The sequence below is a fragment of the Mugil cephalus genome, chromosome 1, assembly GCF_022458985.1.
Source record: "Mugil cephalus isolate CIBA_MC_2020 chromosome 1, CIBA_Mcephalus_1.1, whole genome shotgun sequence".
Classification (NCBI taxonomy): Eukaryota; Metazoa; Chordata; class Actinopteri; order Mugiliformes; family Mugilidae; genus Mugil; species Mugil cephalus.
The window spans coordinates 13,380,572-13,404,286 of NC_061770.1; the positions used below are offsets into that span (position 1 = coordinate 13,380,572).

The 23,715-nt window shown below is 43.7% G+C and overlaps 1 protein-coding gene across 2 annotated transcripts in view; it reads right to left on the bottom strand.

Moving 5' to 3' along the window:
- LOC125019331 (sterile alpha motif domain-containing protein 10-like) overlaps positions 1–13,606 on the bottom strand; it is a 48,961-nt gene extending 35,355 nt beyond the window's left edge. The window contains exon 1 of one of the 2 annotated variants that reach the window (XM_047605246.1): positions 13,257–13,606. In XM_047605246.1, the coding sequence (XP_047461202.1) occupies positions 13,257–13,269 (13 nt within the window). In that variant the 5' untranslated portion in view covers positions 13,270–13,606. Of the gene's footprint in view, positions 1–2,854; positions 2,986–13,256 lie in introns of those variants that run through there. The other variant, XM_047604444.1, reaches the window with a different exon arrangement.
- Between the last annotated feature and the right edge of the window lie 10,109 nt (positions 13,607–23,715).

The window sequence follows — 23,715 nt, forward strand, 5'->3', positions numbered from 1 at the left end:
ATAATCCAGAGTGAATGTCAAAGCGGGAGGGAGGATGAGGAAGGACAACAAGGAGATGAGGCCGAGTAATAGGAAGTGAGGTACGATCAGGCTTGATCAAACCCGGGAGCAGACAGGATCAATAAGGTCCTTGGCATGTACACTCGTAACTTGGTGGTCTGGTGTATTCCTGATGTGTGTTGTGGATATTGAATTTGATAGATCTGAATGTGCGAGTGGATTATCTAATGTAAAGAAAGTGAGTTCATAAATCAAGCACAGGTAGCCCAAAACCAAACTGTATTACTGACCAAGTTCTGAAGGTGCACAAACTCATGGCTAAATTGGACGATCATCAAGGGGATTTGTCATTGCACATGCAAATGTACTCTGAACAAGAAAGCCTCAAATCCTGAAGACAAATGTGAAAAACACACTCCTACAACTAAAGTATATTTAATGTTTTTATGATAACAATGTATCAAACTGAATGACAATGTGAAAAAGGCAACGCCAAAGACGGGTGCTTGTACTAATTACCAACAGCAGATTATCACCTGAACGCAGCTTCCTTTTTCTTTTCTTTTCTTTTTTTTTTTTAAATTTGGGGGTGGGAACAAAAGCTGTAAACCCTAGTGAATTACCCACTCCTCACCAAATGGCTGATAAACGGAGTCAGTGAAAAAAAACAAAAGGGCGTGATTTATGCGATGTAACACTAACAAAATCTGCTAATCTGCTTTAACAAGCCAATGTGGGTGTGGATTGATCAGAACTGGCTGAAAGGCCAGACAACATGAGCAAACAACAGCTGTCTTAACATTTCTGATTCAAGTCACACTGAATCCTGATTGGTCCAAATACAAAACAAGAACTTACGTGATTTTCTGAACTCATACATGAGGTATGAAGGCAAATCCACATGTAGCCAAATAGCTCGTTGGTCACTCGAGAGTTGGTCACTCGTGGAAACAGACAAAACAACAAATATTGCTAGTTTATATACAAAGCTCACTCATCTCATCACCCCCGCTCTTCATTTGAAAAGCTAATACATTAAAGAGCTCCTCTAACCCATCTGGGTTGACCTGACTCCCCAAACCAGTATCAGCACAGTGAATTTGTTGGTAGGAACCAAAGTTGTGGATGACGTTTCCATGACGTAAACAATTGGGAACTCTGCATATATGTCTCAAGAATGAGTTTAGTCCAACGCCACAACATTAAAACCACTGACAGGAGAAGAAAATGACCGTGACCAATGTTCTGCTGGCAAACCATTGGACCTGACATTCATGTAGATGTTACTTGGATATGTAGCACCCACTGAGACCGGACCAGGCACCCCCACCCCATAGCAATGACACTCCTTGTTGGCATCCCCAACAGGATGCAGCTTGACACAGACACACACACAACAACAGTTTAGGAACAACCCCAAAAACATAAAAAAAGAGCACAAGGTGTCGACCTGGCCTCCAAATTCAATCGATCCCAAACTGATCAAGTATCTGTGGGATGTACTGGAACAGGCCTGACCTACAGAGACCCCTCCCCTCAACCCATAGGACTCAAATCCACCCCCCTAACAACATCCTGTTACCAGACACAACTGGACACCTTAAGAAGATCCATTCTCTGATGAGTCACAACTTTTTTTGTAGGCACCATTAAGACCTACACAATATTAGGGATTAGGCAGATCTTTGCCGGACGATAATTGGGTCCCAGCTGAGCGTTTCCAAACCAAATTTCCACCGCACCGATGGTGGTCTGTCTCCCGCCCACCTTACATCACCACACGTATTTCCATCGATCATCAGTGAATTTCATTAAACCTGTCTGGTCACTTCTTGCCCTGTCTCTGCGCCCAGAAACGCAAGTCAAGGTCCAGCAGCTATTTGACAACATTTCTAATAAAGTACCACAGATATTCAAGGACACGCAATTTATGTGCGTTTGGGAAATATCTAATTATTATTCAACAAGCCAAGTCTAACTGGCAAGGTAATCACATGATCAATCCACACAGAGCTTGTTATCACTCAAAGCGCATGAAAACCCTTGGACAAATTTATCTAAATTAGATGGGTTAGGACTTCCTAATGAACCGAGGGAAATGGGACAGAGCATGAAATATGGGAAATTACAAGAAAAGGTCAGACAGGCAGAACATTAAAATAAACTGTTTGAAATTCACACGCCAGTGGTACGCCGCAACTGAACTGAACTGATGTTTCACTACTGTAGATTTTAATATTTCAGACGCTTCAGTGCAGTCAAATTGAGAGAATGCCGGTATTATTCTCATCTGCGTGGGCAACAAATAACATTCATTTTATCTGTCAGCTAAAAATTACACATTATTCCTCTGCCTTCAAATCTCGCTACACGCTGAGATCTAAAATGTCTTCACAGTTTGCCTGTCATGCAGATGGTTCTCCTTTGCTTCGCACTGGAAAGAATCCAAATAGGTGGCGGAAATGAACTCGCATAACTTCTCCGCTCAGGAAAGATCGGGTCTTTGGCCTCACACAGGAACATGAAAATATTCTGTTTGAGTGGATTAACGGATGTTTTGGTTACAAAACATTAGCGTTCTGAAATACTCACGCCTGAACTTGGTGCCCCATCCTAGATATAGAATGAAGAATAGAATAATGTATAGCAGGTTATCACAAAATAAGAATTCAAGATCCAGTCGTTTGGAACTAAGAGTTATCAGCCAGATGGTCTGCTAATGAACTCCAGAGTGTTTCAAATCTTCGAGACTAACAGTTTTCCCCATTATCAACCCCCCCCCCCCCCCCCCCCCAAACTGGAATAGAGGAAGCAATTTACACAAGCCAAATGAAGGCTGCCAGTTCACACATACCTTCAGTGACAGCCTGAATGGCTGTCCAGCAGGGATCTGCCACCCTCTTTCTGCTGAGCATGGAGAAATCAGCCCTTTATGCTCTCACATTACAACTCTTAAACCACAAGGAGACACAACTTCCCAGAGAGGAGTGCAGTGTGTTAGCTGGAACTCATACGTACACAGTACATAGCCTACAGTGATGAGAGTGGGCCGCACTTATTTGCGGTCGTCACATGTGGTCTGGAAATCGATGCGGTGCACTCACGCCAGGGCCCGCTGAGAGGACAGGATGAGGGAGGGGGTTCAGTGCTCAATACTTTATTGAGTGTCCTTAAACCAGTATTGTTACACAAGTTGCTTGCTTATATATGTCAGCGCTCGTGGACATTTACTTTACTTATTACAGAAGAAACGTCAGAGCTGTGTAGCGTGGCAAAAGAAGGCCGTCGATAAAAACAGAGTGCGCACATTAACGCAAATAAACGGGGCAGTTATTGAGCATCCGGGGTCAGCAAATAACGACGCGAATGAATGACCATCGTGGCAGTTTGTTGATGATCTGCTTCACGCATCCACACACAGGGAACGGGTTGGAAGGGAATAAAACGAGATAAAGAGGAATGGAAAAGAGCAGGAAATGAGCCCACACAATTGAGTTAAAAAAAAGAGAGAAGGTTAAGGCTCTGTGAAAGCTGAGAGGTACACGGGGGGAGAGAAAAATTGGAATGGGATAAAATTGGAGCAGAGATAGACAGGGAGAGAATGAAAATTGCAGGTTGGTAGTTTGTAGACTTGTAAGCAGCTTGGATGAATTAATTAAGATGAATTAAGAAGCAGCAACTCGGCGGCAGCGGCGGCAGCAGAGGGACGACTTCTGTCAGCCAAGTGAAACATTGCTCAGAGCTTTGAAGTTTTTAAAGTTTGCCGCACTCCTGTGTGATGTGATCCAGGAAGCTCTGTCTGTCTAATCCTTCCTAGAGGGGAAGGAAGGGGGAGGAAGAAGAGCGGGTGGGTGGAAGATGCAAAGGTTGTTGCAGGGGGAGGGCGCCCCCCACACAGAGAGGCGGTGGAAATACTACCGAGACAGGTGAGTGGAGCACTGCAGCGCCGCAGCACCACCACTGGCAAAAAGCAATCAAACGGAGCCATGAAATTACTCTGCTCTATTTCCTCCGCGGAAGCTTCGCCAGTGCTGTTGTTTCCGCGGCGAGCGGTTTGGGCTTTGAAAAAGACGCAACAAAGCCAAGGTTTTGTCAGCGGGTGCAGCAGGTGTCTTCTGCGGGAGCGCGGGGCGACACAATGCATTCAGCCATGTTTGGTACAAGCCCTTCTGGAAATCGCTTGTTTTCTGTCTAGCGGCGAGACAAATTAGCTCACACCTGGAGGCTCTCGTCCATTCTCCTCGTCTCTGTATCCGCTCTCAGTGCTTAGTCCCACCTGTCTCTGTAAGTCTCCGCACCACGCTGTGCTGATTGGGGGTCTGAGTCTCCCGGCTTAATTGCCATGTTATCAGCTCCACTCCTGCACTGCCACTTCGCCCAGGCCTTTCAGTCGGATGGACATGCCAATTACCGCTCCTCTGCACTCACGCGCGCACACACTTGTTCCTGCTCGCTCGCATGGCTTCCTAAGGCTGCACTGTCAGACAGCCCAGCAGACAGCCGTTGGTACAAAGCGGGCAGTTTGGGATGAAACGGACAAGAGAAGCAGAGCTCTTTGTTGCTCCTATGCACACATGCAGATAAACACACGCGCATCAATACGCAGAAAGCCTCAGCAGGAGCTTCTTGTCCAGGCAAGAAAGATCCTAGGGGACATTTCTGCTTCCTCCCCTCTTAAATCTTTTACTCGAAACCTCACCAACTCACCCTGTCATCATTTCTCAAGGGGTTTCCTTTCCCTTAGGCCCAGTCAAATAGTTTGGAAATGCAGTCATCATCCTTTTCTTGCTCTTCCAGGAGGAAAATGACACCAGTGTCATGCGCATGCTATGCACAGAATACAAATTTTTACTCAGCTGGTGATTAATATAGCTCAGGGCTGAGGTGTAAGCAGGCAGAGATGGTAGGTAGCCTGTTTCTTATTCTTTTTTTAAAAAATTTTGTACAGATTAATTATAACTATGTGTTCTGATTAGAAAACTGACAATCGCGATGGTCACAATTTAAAAGAGTCAAAGATGAGTCTGTGTTGAATAAAGTCACTCTGAAACAGAATTACACAGGCGACGTTTGTACTGTAGCACGAACAGAGTCGGCTAATAATGATCGTTTCTGTGCCTTTGTAAATTTGCTCCTGCAACATTCTGAGTTATTAGCGTAATTGAACGAGCCATCATCTGCAGCCACGATAGCAAAAGCGAATGCCTTTGCCCGTTTTCTGTGCACAGCACGTCGTGGATCGGAGCTAGGATGTTTCACTCAACATCATCAGCTCGATATTGATAACTCCCCTCTAATGTTGACTTCCAATGGCGCCAGGTGTTACACAGACAGCACGCTGACGCAAAAAGCGCTATGGGCTCCTCTTGGTGTCCACCCAATTAATCAACCTCAGCGTGTGCGAGTGTGTGTGCGCGTGTGTGTGTGTCCGTAGATAGATTCTTGTTAACGCTGACACTGGCACTTCTCATGGTGTGTGGCACGGTGGTTTCAGTAATTCAGTTCCAACACTGCAGAGCCAAACCGGCTCTAGTCTCCCTTCCACACCACTGAACCATTTCCTTATTATCACCCAGCTACTCAGACGTCACAGACAATCACACAAACCGAGGCACACTCTAATTATCCCACAGACACATCATGTTAACAATGGGGCAATGAAAGCGCGGAGCAAAGCCTTTTACTCGCTTTCCGTCTCACAGACATGAAAACACACACACACACACACACACACACACACACACACACACACACACACACACACACACACACACACACACACACACACACACACACACACACACACACACACACACACACACACACAACAGCCACGTCTGTGCTGTTACATCTACTCATGTTAATTGGCTGATTGCGGAGCATTTTCACTTTAAATGAGATAGGACAAGGGAGAACAGCTTGATTATCCGACCCTTAATTATTTCACTTTCTCACCTCAAGCCCATCTCACTTTATATCCCTCACTAGAGGTTTTCTCAACCAGCTTTAAAAGTTTCTGCAGATCTGTCTCATCTCCTTCCATCCATTTTCCAAAAATCTATCCCATGTCTTGAAAGCTCTCAATACATGACACCGTGTCATTTTTTCCCCAGCTGAAAATCTTTCTCAGCACCACAGTTGGTGACTCAGCCCGCCAGTGCAATTGCACGTGCACGGGGTGCGAAAGCTGTATGCACGAGCTGTGTGTGTGTGGAGGTTTGTGAGTCTGCATGTGTATATTTGGTCCTGCCTAGACCCAAAGCCTGCAGAGCACCAGTGACCTGATATGTAGGGCGAGACCGAAACGCTGGGATGACAGCTTAGAGCCCGCCCCCACTAACTCTGACTGACAGCCCTGCAACCTCGGCTGCCTCCCGCGACAATAGTCTGGTCTCGGTTCCACTTTAACGTCTGTCATTTCTAGTTTAATACAACAGCTATTCCTGGTGATAAGTTCTATAAAAACATCATAACATCACTGGAGGACACGACTAGATGAAGTGGAATGAGAGGGAATAAATGTTCTCGGGAAGATAGACTGGGACGTGTACAAAGCGACGGCTGTTTATTCCTTTAAGCTACTGTCGGGTTCTACACAGCCTTGCGTAGCTCCAGGTGCTTGGGCAGAGTCAAAAACTACATTAGTGTACATGCATCACTAAGGATTTATTTTTATATCTTTTAGCTCTACAGTCTTTGTGACCAGTGCGGCGTAAGCAGTCACATCCAGCAGCCAAATCCACCCTAATCTACGGATAAGGTACAGCAGTCGCATGTCTCCATGGATTCAACTAAATCGGGTCAAAAGGGTGCAGATGCTCCAAAGAGCATTAGTGTACACAAACAGTGCACAGAAGCACAGGGAGTGTTTGCAGTGTCGGGTGCAAGGGATGCAAACAACCAAAATAAACACACACACACAAAAAAAAAACTAATAAAAAAAAGGAAAATTATATAAAGATAATAAGACTTTTCGTAGGACAAAAAACTCATTCTGGTTTTACCAAAAATAAAATAAAACCCTAAATGTTGTAGACTTTGAATGAATCATTTAACAGGAAGACGGGTGGGGACATATGAGGCAGTGAGTTGGATTCGGGCAAGGGGAGAACTCTACTTTCCAGCCTCAAAGACATCTTCCGGTTCTGTGATATTAAAGTCAGGCAGAAAATCTTCTTGCATGAACGCACAAACCAAAAAAAAAATAATAATAATAAAAAAAAAAAAATGTTTTTACCTCTCACAAATATCAGTGTAGTTTGGGCACATTATAGATTACTGCGGAACGTATTTGATGTGGTGTGAGGCACTTTTTGAAAGTGCCATAAGGCTTTTACATCATCCGGAGCTTTTCCCCCTATGCGCAGTGAGCGTGTGAGGGGGAGGGGGGGTGGAAATATTTGTGAAGTGAAAATGGCACATGTTCAGTGAGCATGCAAAGAATATGTATTTTGCATTTCAGTGCAACACCAAAGACATACAACAGAGGAATACGACAAGACAAGGCAAAGGCGAAGGTTGCAAAAAAAAAAATCTGAGCTCAATGAGAGGGAGTGGGGGGGAATGAAGAACATGTAACCAGTGTATATGACACAGTGCAATAAAGTAAGGAGAATGTTAGGTGTAGGGGTTGAAGAGAGAGTGTTGAGCTGCATTTGAACAGCTCTTCCTCCCCACCTCGGTTGCCGAGCTGACACACTGACACTTGGCTGCCTATTGACATGGTAAATTGAGGACCCATTTGAGTAGCACTGTGACAGCCAGAGGAGGCCAAAGGCTCTGCCAGAGCTAGGAACCTTGTGATAATACGTATCAGGGAACAGCGCAGGAGAGGAGAGAGGCGGTGAGCTGTATGGAGGTTTGGGGGAAAAAAGAGTAGCGAAGTGAAGAATAGTATTGGATAAAAACAGACATTTAAATTGATTTCTATTTTTGGAACAGGTGAGAGCGATCAGCACGAGCCTAAGACATGTTCAATTTCAAAGTCACGCGGGCTAAATAAATAAAGAAATAAATACTTGGATAGTTTTTGCACATGTAAATTGACTCCACCATGCAGATGAAAGCCACTGCCTTTCAGGAATGTAATTGCTTTTCGAGTGGATGATCGTGACTTGTGCTCCCGCCTGTGCAAGGATGTATGCCTTGTTAGGGCGTAGCTGGAGGCATCGGCCATTTGGTTTAATGGGCAATCTGCACCACAGGCTTCACTGACCCCCCGGCACTTGGAGGGAGGAGCGGGCCAACCTATTAACAAAGAGTGAAAAGCGTCAAGCTTACCCCATCGCACAAGGCCACACTTAATTAGACTGTTTGTTTAGCAGACTCTAATGGGAAGCAAAGTGAGTGGGATGGGGGGGGGGGTGCTCTCCTTGAAACTGCAGGCTCAAAGACATCTGGCCAAGGATGAGACGGAGGGCAAAAAGATATTAGTGGAACACGGCGCTATCTCGCTTTCTCTGGACAGATGGTAGTTACGGAGAGCGGCAACGGACAATGTTCACGAGTCGCAAATTGAGTCTTGCCAATAAAACTACACAAAGGCTTCATAAATGCTTTGATTGAACGGACTGAGCATGTGAGGGAAGGGAAAACACAAGGACGGTATGGATGGGGGGGGGGTGGTGATAGAGATTACATGTATTGAGTCAGTAGTAAGTATGAACATTGTAATACATGAGGGATACAGCCCCTGCACAGTGAGAAATTATGCCTAATTTGTGAAATCCTTCAGAAAAACTACATACTTTTCTCATCTAACCCCACACACCCTTACAGCTCCTCTCCCCGGATCCCTGTCCGTGTGCAGGAGGCTAATTAAAGGAGAGGAATTGGACATGAGCCCTTGTGCGCTCTAATTCAGGAAGAGGAGGGGGGTAAGGAGGGAGCTGGTATGGGGCAGAAGTCGGGACCCAGTAGAAGGACAGTGAATGAGAGAAGTGTTACAGGTACAGCGAGCCTCCGAATCCAGAATCCAAACCCCGCGGACTGTGCTCCTGTTAATCTGCTGCTGATTTACACCGCCGAAGCAGCCTTCTCCTCTTTTACCGCTTCATCAGCCTCTGTAAGTGTCCTAGGATCGGAGCAGAAATCCACCGAATCGCTCTCTGTCCATCCATGTCTTACACATCTGAGTCAGAGGTCAAAACAGTTGGCGGCTGGTCTGACGGGAGCACTTGAAAAATCCATTAGATCAATAACTCATTGAAAACACTTTCCATTAACAACTCTCTAATGGACATTGGAGTTTGAATTGATTATTGTATTACTATTAGAGTGAGTTGTGTAAGTGCCCTCACCCCGACGTGGGGCATTAAATCAGGATTCATAGTTTTGGCCTCAATAATGAGCCTCTGGTCGCAGATTTAATTAATGAGAACTGGGACAGAGGCAACATCACTGTGAAGAAAAAAATAGCCATGAAACATAAAGGGGGCGCTGAAAAGATTTTACCCAGCAAAGGCTGTTTACAGGTCCTAGAGAGGATAACTTCATGTGGGGCTAAAAGCTTCAGGCTACATTAACCGACAATGGAATAACACACCTGAATCCCTGAACTGTCAGCAGCTGAAACTGGTTTGTGTGGTTCTGCTGATTTGATTTCGTTTCAAACCGTGCATCGCGCCTGCAATAATCCTATAGGAGTGAATGCAAAATCTTTTGAAGGAGGTCGTCACACAATCTTGAACAATAATACAATAAAAAAAATTCCACTTCAACTCGACCTCTTTTACTGTAGATAATCAAAATGTCCTGGATTTCAGCCATTACCTCAGCGCGCACAGCGTTCTCACCAATTGTGCAGCACAAATAACAACGTCTTTCACCTGCCAGATGAACATTTTCAAAGCTCTTGTTTTCTCTGTCCACTTATCTTTATTCCACTCTGTGGGTCTAAAATCCACGGGTTGAGGCCAGGTGCAGCTGAAGAGCAGCGGTAGATCAGAGAGCTGATGACGGATGACTGGAGCGTGTGTGTGTTTGTGTGTGTGTTTTCGAGAGGATTCTCCATGAGCGACACGCTCCCCCGCTGTGAAGAAACAGGCGATGATGATAGACAGTGGAAAGAGGTTAACGGCTTGCATGATCCCTGTCATGCATGCGCACTGAAAATTGACTCATAAACCCCATCACGCCGCCGTCACTGAGGAGGCTGACCGGCTATTACCACATTACTTAACTGCAGAGGAGCAGAACACATTTGGCTACAACACCAAATGCACCAAATGGAGGCCATTTCCAGGAGGCGACACAACACATGCCAGGCACACAACAAAGGGTGTGTTTGTCTGTTAAAAGCTAACACTCCTCCTCCCCCATCGTCCCACTCACCAGGGGGGGTGCTGGATCCCCTTCTGCTTCATCTGCATGCTCACACACAAACATAAACACACTCGTGGGCCAAACGCGCTCGCTCGCCCGCGTTTTCCCCGCGCGCGCGCCCGGACTAGAATCCGGTGGAGAAGCGTCCCGGTGGAAAGGGGCAATGATTTCATGGCTGAACAAGCACGCGACATGTATCAGAAGAAAAAGGGGTGTGTTAATGCACCGCGGGGCAATTAGAGGAACGGGTTAACCGCAGCCTGGAGGGTTGACCATTCAGTTAGACGTGGATGTAGTGCTGCAGACGTACATTTTGTCAGTTAAAATGATATTTCAAGCAAGAGGTGTCTTCTCCTCACTCTTCCAATGCTTTTCTCCCCAAGGGCTGTTTTTCATTCAGCTGTGTTTTAAAGAAGAACGTGTCATAGCACAAACCATTTCATACAGTATGTGTGCACACTTCTTGAGCATCCTGAAGTCAGTAAATAGACACTAAAGACCCTCCTACAGCACACTCTCTTCTAACATGTCCAGAGAGAGAGGGCTGTGATAAATAAAGGGGTTGTTTTTAGATTCTGATCCAGCTAGCTTTTCTCCATGCAGGCCTGTCTGCTGGCTGGTGAGCACGGCTTGTTGCTTTTGTTTTTTTGCTATTTGTGCATGCCTGTGTGTACATGTCTATAAGTATACGGATGGATGCTCTCCGCATCTGGCCCAAATCTTTGGATGCTCTGCTTGCTGAGCTTAGCCAGGCCTGCCTTCAAGGAGCGCACGCATACTGAGCCGCCCCCCTCCCCACGCCCGTTTCCCACAGTGCGAACGGCGGGGACCGACCACGCCGCTCCGGAACAATGTGCTCCGGACAGTCCAGCGCCGTCCCTCGCATGGGCTGCTTATCTCAGGCACGACAATGCGGACCAGATGTCCCGGGCGATTTAAGCGAACGTCTGATAAATTTCATCCATTCAGACTTGCCAAACGCGGAGAAGAGCATAATTGCACAGCGCGACTCGCCTGTGCAGCAGGGTAGCGAGGAGGAAAATGTAATTCTCTCCGCAATTTACATGAAGATGAGGCAAAAAATGTCCATTGTACAATTTAAGATGCAGATCACCCCCCTTGTAATTGATAATGTCACGGGCTCGTTGCTGGCGGCCCACGTAACAATGGCACCGTGGCCTCCAGGCAAATGGAAAAATATAATCAATCTGTGAAGCCATTATACTGATCATAGCCCACCTGAAGTAGCCACTGTCTCACACTAAATTGCTCTCATTTAGCGGGTATCCAATCCCACATAAACATTACTCAAATGGCGTGAAACTTTATGAAAATCACATAAATAATCACAGACAATAATTCCGAAATACGTGCCCGTGCCCTAACATGCGCGAGATCCCTTGTCACGGGGTATAAATCAAAGCCTGTGTGGGCCTTCAAGCAGTGCTGCAGTCTTTTTAGACCAACACTCATCAAAGTTTAAGTGGCAAAGCATACCGTGAGGGAGGCACCAACGCTCAGGGCTCTGAATAAATTAATGATGCTTAAGCAAACTATGGATTCATTATGAATGGCTCAATGTGTCACAGCGTAGATGCATATCTGACCGAGCCTTTTACCTGCAGCCGCGCTAATGAAGACCTGACCTGCTCCGGTGTGGACAGAGGACAGATGGAAAACACGCTTGGCACTACTCTGGCACCCTCCCACACATTATTGCCCCTGAGTGGAGGGGTGAGGCTCCGATTAGGCTTTCACTTAAGCTAGTTAGCCCGGAGCAGACTCCGACCAGCCAGGCGCAGGGAGGAGCGGGACAATAAGTCAGGAACAAATCAGAAGAAATGGAGAGCATTTCATGCTCAGTATATTCATGACTAATTGTTTTTTCCCCCTGGAGCAAGAGAATATGGGGAAGAAAACTCAAATGCCTGCAAAAAAAAAAAAAGAAAAAAAAAAGATGGAGTCGCAGAAAATTTGACCTTGTTTGTAAAAAAAAAAATGGTTATTCCATTACACTTTTGAAGAAACATTTTCTAGGAAAAGTATGGAATTCACTGGGTCATTCAAATGAATCTGTAACTATTTTCATGCTCATACTCAAGACATTTTGTATTTTTCCTCAAGCAAAGCCACCACCTTCTCAAAGTTATTGTTTATATCACCATCTGCCTGGCCTTTTCAAAGACGAAACAACAATCAGCGAGTGAAGAATAAACAGCAATAAAAATAAACCACTGCACCTCAAACAGCCTTGGAAAACCTTGGATTTATACACAACAAAGTGAGTTTTGTGGGCGTGGTGCAGGTGTTTTTTTTTTTTTCTTCTCAAATTCAAGTCATATTTCATTCTTGTCTTTCTATAGAAGCCATTCAAGAGATACAAAGGAAACAGAGGGCAGAGAATGCTGCATCATTGTTATATTCCCCCGCTGAACACCGCCAGTAATTTATCCAGGTGATCCAGGTGCTGCCAGACAAATATAGACTTTCAAGCACAAACAGGAAACACTGAACTTCTTTGCAGTAAAGCAAATACTGTGGCTGCTTAACTACATCGAATATTAAAAGGATCCAAAAAGGTTTTCAGCTCAACTTAGTGACTAGATGGATCACTCACAAGTTTGGTTTTGGGTAAATCCAAGATAACCTCTCAGGCAGACAAAGATATCATCATGCCATTTCTGAAAATTTGATCAAGGAGACTTTATAATGTAATTTATATACATAATCAGCTCTTTAAAACATCCCCTACTGTTCGTAAAGCCAATTTAAAACTACAGCATCATTTGATTTCGGGATAATATGCACATGCATGTTGAGGTTTAATGTTAGATGTAAGTGCTGTAAGGTCTCCATGAACTCACTGGTCAGTAACCTGAATGTGGGTGGTCAAGATGAATTACTACATAGAGGAATAGTATACGCGCTCCTACCGTCCACAGCCATAGTCGGTCTCAGCGTGTATCTCTCCGTGGTGTCAACAGGACTCTCCCATTCTCCTGCCAGACGGATAAAATGCACAGTGCAGAGTGAGGATGAAGAGCGCTCCTTGCCCCCTTCAGACCTGCTATGTGAGCATGGAGGCAGATCTTTCGCCGTGGTCGCACCGAGAGAGGAAAAGAAACACAGATCACACTCTTCTTTCGTGTCGGCTCACGGCCATTTGTTTGTGCGGGACGCCGGGACCAGTCCGATCCGAAGCCGCTCCTCCCGTGTCTCCGCCCCCCTCTCCGTACCTGACCGCCGGGAGACAAAAGGTCATTACGCACCGGCACCAGCTGTTATTGGATACTGGTTGGAGCTCTCTCTCTCTCTCTCTCTCTCTCTCTCTCTCTCTCTCTCTCTCTCTCTCTCTCATACACACACACACAAACACACACACACAGGTTTCCACGCCTAATTTTATCAAACATGTAAACCTAAGCTGCACTAGAAGGATGGGTCTCCTTGAAAATGCCCAGAATAGCCTCTTTTGTTATTGCTCGCAAAAATTCATGTTTTAATGAGGCGGCACCAAGGTTGACTCACTTTAAAGTTGCAAGAGTTTACTTGACCCCACACAGCAGGGGTTACATTAGAGCGCATTGTAGAATAACTAATTGCTGCAACTATAACCATTATCACACCAAGATAAATCACTGTTTTTCATTTATTAAGGGGAGCCAATTATGCTTTTCATTTTTCAATAAATAATTTATTCATTTGCGAGGTTTTTGTTACAATAATTTATTTTTTATTTTTTTTACACACTTTTGTTGTAGAAATGCAGGTGCAGGGAGTCAGGAGAGGGCAAGGAAAACAATTCACATGTTGTAAAAATGCCAATGAAAAAAGAAAGAAGAAAAATCTTCAGTTTGTTTATTTGGAAGTAAACACTAAAAGCAGTCCCCTTAGAAATATATATATTGTCAGGAGACTGCTTTCAGTGTATGATAGAAACAGTGGTTTTGATTTTATTCATGCAGTCTGCAAACCATGCCGCATTCGCCTCAACTCTCCCATGCAAACAAGTTAAATCAAAACTCAGCCACAGTGTCAAGCCGACATAAGCAAACATATACACATTCATGAATACGGCAAGTAAGTCAACAGGCAAGCTTTCTGTGTGTACTCAAAGAGATGAGTTTTGATATGTACTTGTTTATTTATTTGTCTGAATGCTATAGGAGCATTTTGATACCAAAGTTTCTGAATTCTTTACAGCGAGGATTTGGAAATAAAACTATTTACTTATTTCTAAAATCTCCTTTTGATCCTTTAATTCAGCGTTTTTTTCTCACACGTCAATTTAATGTTTAATGGAGTTGAAATAGGGATTAATCTGTTTGTCAGTAATCGCGTAATTAATTCAGTTAAAATTGAATTGAACGTCTGTGACATTGAATCAGTTCAGCCTTCTGAATATACATGATTGTAGCAAATATAATTATGCAAAAAAAATAAAAAAATAATAATGTGGCCTCTGATCTTTCTAATTGTAAATTGTATAAAACAGCTGACAGTTAATTTTTCTAGAACATGTCCCATGGCACTGGAGAATAATCCACAAGCTGCAGCAGTTACATTTGTGTGTAGCAGGCTACAGAAGATGATTGCCATAGATTTCTGCCTTGATTAAGTTTTTTTGGAAAGTTCAGCTTATTAGTGAACTTGGATGCAGTACCACTTCAGCCCAGTCGTCTAATCTCCAGTTATGGCCATGTCTAGTTCCAGTGATTTTAAACCATACACTCTCGACCTAGCATTTTTATGGTGGATGTCAACCTGTAAACTGTATTGAAGATATTCTTGAAAGCCGTTAAGCTGCACAGAAATACAGAGAAAGCAAAAATGTTGCGAATTCTCCAGCTCCAGCACTTTCAAAACATACAAACAGACACACTGAATGTGACTGTTGTGAAAGTTCAGATTAAAGGACAATTGAACATCTGCAGGATGAGGACAAACAAGTCTGATCTGTTGAGGCCACACCTCACAGCTTGTACATAAAGAGTATCCTACAAACAGTCATTATGTAATGGCTGATCAATGTATTGTCTTGTATTTCCTTTTGTGTTTTATGTCCCTATCTGTGTGCATGTTTTTCCTCCCTGTCAACTCTCTGTGACACCAGTATCTTTGCGAATCTCTAACACATTGTTTTTTTCACTTGGATCATCTTTTGCTTAATTCTATCTTGCCTTCCTTTTGGGTCCTCCTTTGAACACGGTACTGCATTTTGGATTTTCTTTCTTTTCTAGTTTGGTTTGCCATGACTTTCAGTTTGCTGCCGAGAGAGTTTGCAAGTCAGTAGCTATGGGAGTGCACTCACAGCTCACTTCCTGAATGTCACGTTGAGGAAACTGCATGTCTGTAAGTATGGTCAGCAGCATCGGAGGACCACAGGGCACTGTACTCTGCCCTGTCCTATTCACCCTGTACCCTTCAGGCTTCAAGTCCAGTAACAACAATTTACTTTTGTTGGACTGCATTTCCTGCCTTGACTATTTGCTCATCACAATACTGTAAATCAAATTACAATAAACTTTATTGTTCCATCTTGCCTTGCTTCATTGTGTGTGTTGTGTAATCACATCCAGGTACCAGTCGTCCTGGGCTCCTGTCAAAAGATTCATGCTGTCAACAAATAACTTTTATCTGCAGCATTCTTCCAGTGACATGGCTTGGTTTCTTTTTGAGAATCGCCTGCAAGCTTCGGAGAAGGGAACGAGAACTCCCAAGAATCCAACACACGAGGCGGAGAGGGCAGAAAGCCACAGAAGATGAGGCAGATGAGAGCTGTGTCAGCGAAGAGGAGAAACCTATGTTTCCTTTCGCACAATGAATGAAGACTTTGCCTTTGTAAAAGGAAAAACATGATGACAGCAGTTTGTTATGAGGCCTACCACAGAAAGAGCCTGGGAAGCTTTTTCGCCATCCCTTGTGACTCTGAGGTTTTTGATGCTGTCTTCAACGGAAACTTGGAGAGAGGCTGGAAATGTTTCAGGCTTCTTTAAGTAGCTTTTCTATCCCATCAAATATGTGCTCAGTCCTTTGTTGCACAGCGTGGAGTGGAGTCTTAAAAACAGCAACTACTACTCACTATCATGTGATTGGAAACGCATTATATGGTTTATATGTTGCAGTGGCTTTGTTTCAACAAGTTGCCACCTTTACTTTAGATAATCCTCTATTGGGTTGTATATAAATTATTATTATATTGGCCGTGCTTGGAATCAGAGTACATATATAGGCTGCTTTGTTTTACGCATCCCATGACCTTTACTCCAGTGTCAAATTTAAATGAAGTGGGAAACTGAACATATTTTTGTGTTTTGCTGTTTTACTCATGACAGCTGTCTTGCTATATTAAGGATGCACCACAGAAGAGGCTGTTCAAATGAAACTGTAATGACAATATTTCTTCCTCTGCCACAGTGAGTGAAAAATCATTTTATGAATTTGATGCATTTATAGCAGCTGCCCCAGCGAGCTATTTACAGTATATACATACTTCTACTGCCTCATCTTAAAAAATGCTTCTCATATTACAATGATTGAAACGAGTGCTTTGTTTCAGGATGGTTTGGGTGAAGGCAGTGTGACCAGAATAAAAGAGGGAAGAAGGTCACTAAACAGCTGGGTAGGCAAAGGAAAAAGTTAGCGCTGGCAAAACGTTGCAAAAGCAGAGATCTGAATGAACAATATTTGTTTTCCCTCAAAGAGAAGATGAGATATGGTAGGTAAAGATGCATCTAGAATGCAAGAGTCAAACATAGAGGGTCTAATCTGGCCCGTGGCATGAATTAGCAAGTTGCATCTCCTAATTTATTTGTTCTTCCTTCCACTAAAACAAATGGAAAAAAACTGGTGTTGTTTTTACTTTTATTCACGTAGAACTCACCTGGAATGTGGACTTAACCTTAAGATAATTAACCCATCAATGTTGTGCTCTGACAAACTTTTTGCTTTTCTACTGTTTTGTTTTATTAAATGTGCCACGTAAAGAAGCTGAAGTATAGGTCCATCGGCAGAAGAAACTCTGAAGAATTCTTTTTCCTCTGTAGCTGTCGATTATGGCGAGTGAGTTCTAACAAAAAATAAAGTGAAATTTTCTATTTGCATTTTATCTTCCCCATCAAACACCGCCGTAGCATATCCCCCAACGCCACCACCCACATCAAACGTGTGTCTTGCTACCTTTAAAATGCCGCCCGCTTTTCCCTCACTACCTCTTGTACTTTGTAACTTCGGAGAAAACTGATTGGGACTTTGATTATGCTAATAGGCTCAGACTGGATAAGCCAGTTCCTCTGTAGCGGGTGTAGAATCGTGATAAATATTTAGTCCCACAGCAGTTTTTCTATTCTTTTTGTCTTCTTTTTCTCACACTTTCATTTTTACTTTTCTTGTCCCTGCTTCTTTCCTTGTACTTGCTGGTCGGAGAGTGAAAGAGGATGCATGCATAATTGCACATGCATACTTCTCCCCTACAAATAGCCTTTTTTTCCCACACGCACCACACCAGTGAGGCACAACCTGTGAAAAGTGTCCTTTATTTTTCCCTCTGGATCAGAATTTATATATTAATATTTGTCTCTTGATGTCAGTGAAGTAGAGCCGGGTGAAGATGTCCAAGGTAGTTGTCAGCATTCCAATATAAATGAAGGTTAGCTCCTTTTTTTCCTCTCTCCTGTGAAGGCGAAACTAATTGCCACGCGGTGTAAATGGCAACAAAACAGTGACAAGTACACTGGACTGGAGCAATTTTCAAGAACACAGGGTTTTCAGTCTTCTACAAATCAATAAGAAAATCTGGTCGACAGATTAAATTGCATTTTCTTTTTAATGTTTTGAGTTCATACCTATACAAAGAAAATCTGCCAGTTTGACCTGTAACTGTCTCCCCTTCGATGAGAACTTGCTCTTCTTGCTCTTCTGAGTCTGGACATGCAGTCATAATACGAAGCTAAAATGTGCAACAGTGCTGAGTTGGGGTTCGATTCCAGTGTTGTCATTGAGCAATAGCTCTCTTAAGCATCACGTGTGTCTATGCATGTATGAGGTGATATTGCCCTGAACTTATGCTCCGATTTTTGAAAAATGATTATAACAAACTCGTTGCAACAGACTTAGACTTAGACAGACTTTATTCATCCACAAGAGAAAGTGCTCGGTCACAGTCGTTCAGTTGCACATAAAAAACACTCTTGAGAACCACTAGTAAAAGGAAGAAATATCATAAAATAAAATATAAGTAAAAAAAAAGAAAAAAAGATTAAATATCTGTAAAAAATAAGTAAAATAAAATTGTATAAGCAAAAATATACAAACATTTGCATATGAACAAATGTACAAGAAACAGACAGAAGATATATTAACAGAAGTTAATATATATTATATACATAGGATTAACAGGGTGCAGTAATGTGCATTGACATTGACAATAACTTTATAAGTGAATTTTACAAATGTGTTTTCCAAAAATGTCTGGTCTCTGTTGGCACAGGTAAAACCTGGCTACTACCTGAGAGAAATGCCAGATTTCTGTTTACAACTGCTTTCTAGTGTCAACGCATTGGACACGTCTTTTAAATTATTAATTGGGTGGGTTATTTGCACCCACTCGCATGTACACCTTTCCACCAGAATGTAGCATGTATTAGAATTTAACAATGTGTTAAATTAAGATATTCATTCATTCATTTTCTGTAACTGCTTGCCCTGCTGGCAGGTCGCGGGGGGGCTGGAGCCTATCCCAGCTATCACTGGGCGAGAGGCGGGGTACACCGTGGTCAGGTTGCAGGGCTAACACAGAAAGAAGATACAACAGCCAATTTAGAGCCATCAGTGAACCCAACAAGCATGTCTTTAGACAGTGGGAGGAAGATGGAGTACCCGCAGAGAACTCACACAGACACAGGGAGAACTCCACACAGATGGAAAGACACTTACTTCTTTAAAACGTACTAACCTGCATTTCCAAAGTCTTTTGGGTGAAAGAACATCAGTCCAACATGGGACGCCGACATAAACCGGATTTTATTATATTCCAACTGAAATTGTACTCATGCCCGATATTAGTTGTTCACTTCAAGCAGACGTTGGGCTTTGAGTTTGGGTTGTATGATGTCGTCCTTGTAAAACTGGTGGAGAGAAAATGCGAACATCTTTATTCAAAAGAAGAAGCAGAGTCCGGGAGATCCGCCGGTGGAAAAAACTAGCCTTCCCCCGGCAGACACCCACGTCAGCTGCTATTTACCCGTCAAACAGCCGAGCTCCACTTCAAAGGCGAGAATATGGGAGCAAGTTGTGAGCACGCCTTTGTCTATGTAATCTCAGAACATACCCAGTTAATTGATTCTGCTGGCATTCAGATACATGCAGGCTCCTTTGTTTCTGTGCTTTTTTAGCAGAACAGTGGAGAGATATCTCCCTGACTCCATCAGACGGTGTAAGAAGATGAGGGCCCTCCCAAAAGCCTGAAACTGACTCATCAAAGGGCAAACAACTAGGGAACAAAGGATGAACAGGTCCACCGTGGCTTCGCTGGAACACACACTGACTGGGATTGCAGGCGCTACGCAAACATGCGCATTTATGCGTGACACACGTACATGTGTAGACGGACGCATTTGCATGCAGTCATTCACACTCTGAGACGGGGCTTAATTTAGAAGCGTGCCTCTGCGCGCCCGCAAGGACATTTTGTCGTGTAAAAAATTGACGAGTGGAAGCTTGTAACTTTAATTCAGGGGGTGGTCAGTGTGATGAATTATGAATGGAGTGGGACCTGCAGATCAAGGAGTAAGACTTGCTAAGCACTGGTTCATAAAGTTAGAGGTGGCAGAAATGCGGCCGCTAAGGCATGAAGAACTCTCGTGGAAAGAAATCATCGCACAGTGTTGTGTGTCGATGCAGAAAAAACATGGGGGCACGGCAACACAAGGGATAGTCAAAATGTTACTGTTAATGTACCGGAGTTTTTCCAGAGAGTTTTGGTTAAAGCGGATGAGAAAGTCAGAGCAGGAAATCTATACATTACAACGATTAACTGACATATGATTACGTTCATTCAGTTTTTTACTTACAGTGTTGTATGATTCCACCTTGAGGACACATTCATACACATTGCTTTTTGGAAAAAGGCTGACACCTCATGAAACAATATGTCTGCAGGGCTAACTGACAGATTGTGACTGATAACACGCTGAAAAAGATGCGTCTCTGGCTCGTCTTGAAGCCCTCGTCAAAGAGAAAGCGAGGAGAGGGCACTTTCTCAAGAGGCACAGAGGCGCTATTGATGCTGGAGTGTGTACCAAAGCTGGTGTCGTGGTGAATGGCTGTTCCTGAGTCGGCAGTGAGAAATCACGGTGCCAAACAGAGCAGCAAGACAAAAAGAACCGGGCGGCCGAGGAAAGACCGGATAGACCTCGGGGTGCATCTGAATGCATGGAAACAGAAAAGATTCAAAGAGGATGGATTTCAATAAAACACAAGAGTTCTTCTCTGCCTGTTCTTAATCTGATCTGAAAGGAAATACGCTTTCAGGTGGAAGTCTAATGAACTCCCATAGGAAGCTGTTTACTCCACTGAGTGCAGATGATAGAGAGGGATCCACTTTATAGTGTTAAGTTGTGGCCCTGAGCTGTTTTCCTAATCACAGACCAGGGGGAGTTCTTGGTGATTCAGTGTGCATATTGCAGAGAGGCCTCCTTTGAAAGGGCTGCGTCCCCGCTCTGGATTTATTCAGAATGCACAGCCAAAGATGACAGAACCTATTTGAGAGATGTATTCCCCTCGCCACTCCCTGATCATCACCTCATGTCTTCTGCATTGCACACCCCTTGTGTGTGTGCGTGCGTGTGCTTTTGCATGCGTGTGTGGAAGCTTCTGCATGTATGCATGTAAGTGCAGGGGGGGAGGGAGGGAGTGGGGATGGGAAGGGAGCACAATTCTCATTCTACTCACTCTTTAATGGTGACCTCACCCTTATGCAAATGATCACAATGTATCAGACAGTGTCTGAAGCTGAGCTGTACTACAGACTCTATCTATCTATCTATCTATCTATCTATCTATCTATCTATCTATCTATCTATCTATCTATCTATCTATCTATCTATCTATCTATCTATCTATCAGGCTGCACTGTGGCTCTGGCTGAATGTCACTGATTCCTTTGATGCTGCGAAACAAAAAAAAATCAAATGCGCCGGTTTTGCACTGTGTGTTCCCACAGTCATGAGAAAGTTCAGACACAGACGGCGATTATATTTAAAGAAAGAGCGCTGTGCTCATCTCACATCTCGCGGTTTGCTGGTGAACAGACCAAGGCACTGGTGCAAGAATATGAAGATAAAGCAGGCGCCGTCGGCTTTCGACAGTAAAAATCAAAGAGATTCGCACCCCACAAAGTTTCTGTAGAGGAGACTATTCTAGGTTACTTTTACATAACGTGCTTTCCATTCACACATGAATAATATAGCGCGGTAGGTGCGCTGTTTTGCTGACCAGAAGTAACCCAAACTGTGCTGTGGCGCTCCTTTTTATACCAATTTAAGCAAGCCCATTTTAAAGCAATGCACAAAGTAAAACAGACGGCCCGTTCTTTTGAGCACTATAATGTTTTAAGTATACAAAATATAAATGGATTTTTTTTTTTTTCTAAATGGAACGTAATTTCATTGTAATGCTTTCTACTCTCACCCACATGCACTGTAGGTGGCCGGTTGCAGGTCAGTACATTAAAACAATCAAGTCTCTCGGCCTCATTGTGCTACCCAGCTCACAATGTCTGTTATTATCTTGGCGAGAGAACGGTTCTCTGAACGCACAACACTGAAAGACAACGCTAAATGTCCTTTTCTGACCTGAAACTGCATTCAACTCATCTTTATATGTATTAAAAAAAAACACATCTCTTTGTTTTGGGAGGAGATTTTTTTCTGACTGGATAGAATCCAGGTTTATTCAACCTTTTGAGGGAGATGGATGGATGGATGGATGGTCTTTCTAAAAACCCACTCATCACTCATCTCTCCTTCCATATCTGCTGCAGCCGTCCATACCTGTCCAGCGTGGGAGTTTCCTGCGTTGTTGTCTCACCTCCTCTAAAGAAAGACGAGGTCAGGGAAAGCAGAATGCATCACGATCTGATTCACTGTGTCTAAATAGCGGCCTCAGTCAGACAACGGGTCGGGAGAACAGCTCCAGTCAATATTCTCATTTATCCGCCCGGGGAAACAAATCAGCTCTACTAGGGATCATGTTAGCTGTCAGATTTTAAATGTGGAAAAATATGAAAGGCTCTCTCACCATAGCAGTGTGAGTGTAATTTACATGATCTCTTTCCTCTCCCACACTGAGTCGAACTAAATGGACACAAAGGGATGCGTAACAGGGCAGCGCACGGAGAGACGAGCGAAGATTATACAGCCGGAGAATCCAGCCGCTTCTCATCGCTGTGTCTATTTGCGAGTCTCTCCTTCAGACTCAAGGTGATCCTATTAACGCTCGAGGAGAAGAGAGGAAGGGGTGCCTTTCTTTACACGTCAATTAGCCTAATGAATCATTTCCATTGACCCACATTGCACGTATGTCACATTTGTCACATATGTCAATGCATTAGTATTCACAACGCAAAATCTCTGTTTTTATCCCTTTGTGGAGCGTCTCAAATCCCACCCCAGAACAAATATTGGACTATCTTTAAACAAAGCTTTGTTGTTGCACCGAGCTCAGTGGATCAATTTTATTTAATCCACCGCCCCAATAATTTTATTTTGCCCAAAAGTACTCTGGATGGTCACTCAAAAGGAAGGCCCTAATAGGAATTAACCGTTGTCCTTTTTCACAAGGACACTTCTCTTTGTTTCGGAATAATAGGTTGTAGGCAATCAGCGCTAAACAAATCATTAATCCTCCCAGGACTTTCGTTTACGTATGAAGTCAGGCGTTGTGCAAGCAGGCTGCTTTCAACTAAGAGACGGTAATTGAGTTTAGCATGTGTGCGTAATATTGAAAAATGACAACGGCCGTGTCCTATTTTGTGATTAGGTTTTTTTTTTTTTTTTTCACTTTTTCCACATTGTGCTGTTGAATATAATAAGATAAAATTAACTCACAATGGAGCCCGTGCTGCATCAATGATGCATCCGTGTTTCTTTGTGTGTTTGAAGGTGGCGCATTCGGTGTACTTTATCAATAAGCCTGTCGTCTCAAAATATCTCCTCCTGCGGCTCTTTCTCGCAATCATCAGCTTTCTCTCAATCAGCGAATCGTAAACGAGACACGGTGACATTTGCTGTGGTAGTACATCTTTCGATTCTTGATATCTTCCTACAGGCTGAAAAGACCCACTTTCCACAATAAGATTCACCATTGCACTGTGGGCATCTGCTGCGACAGGGA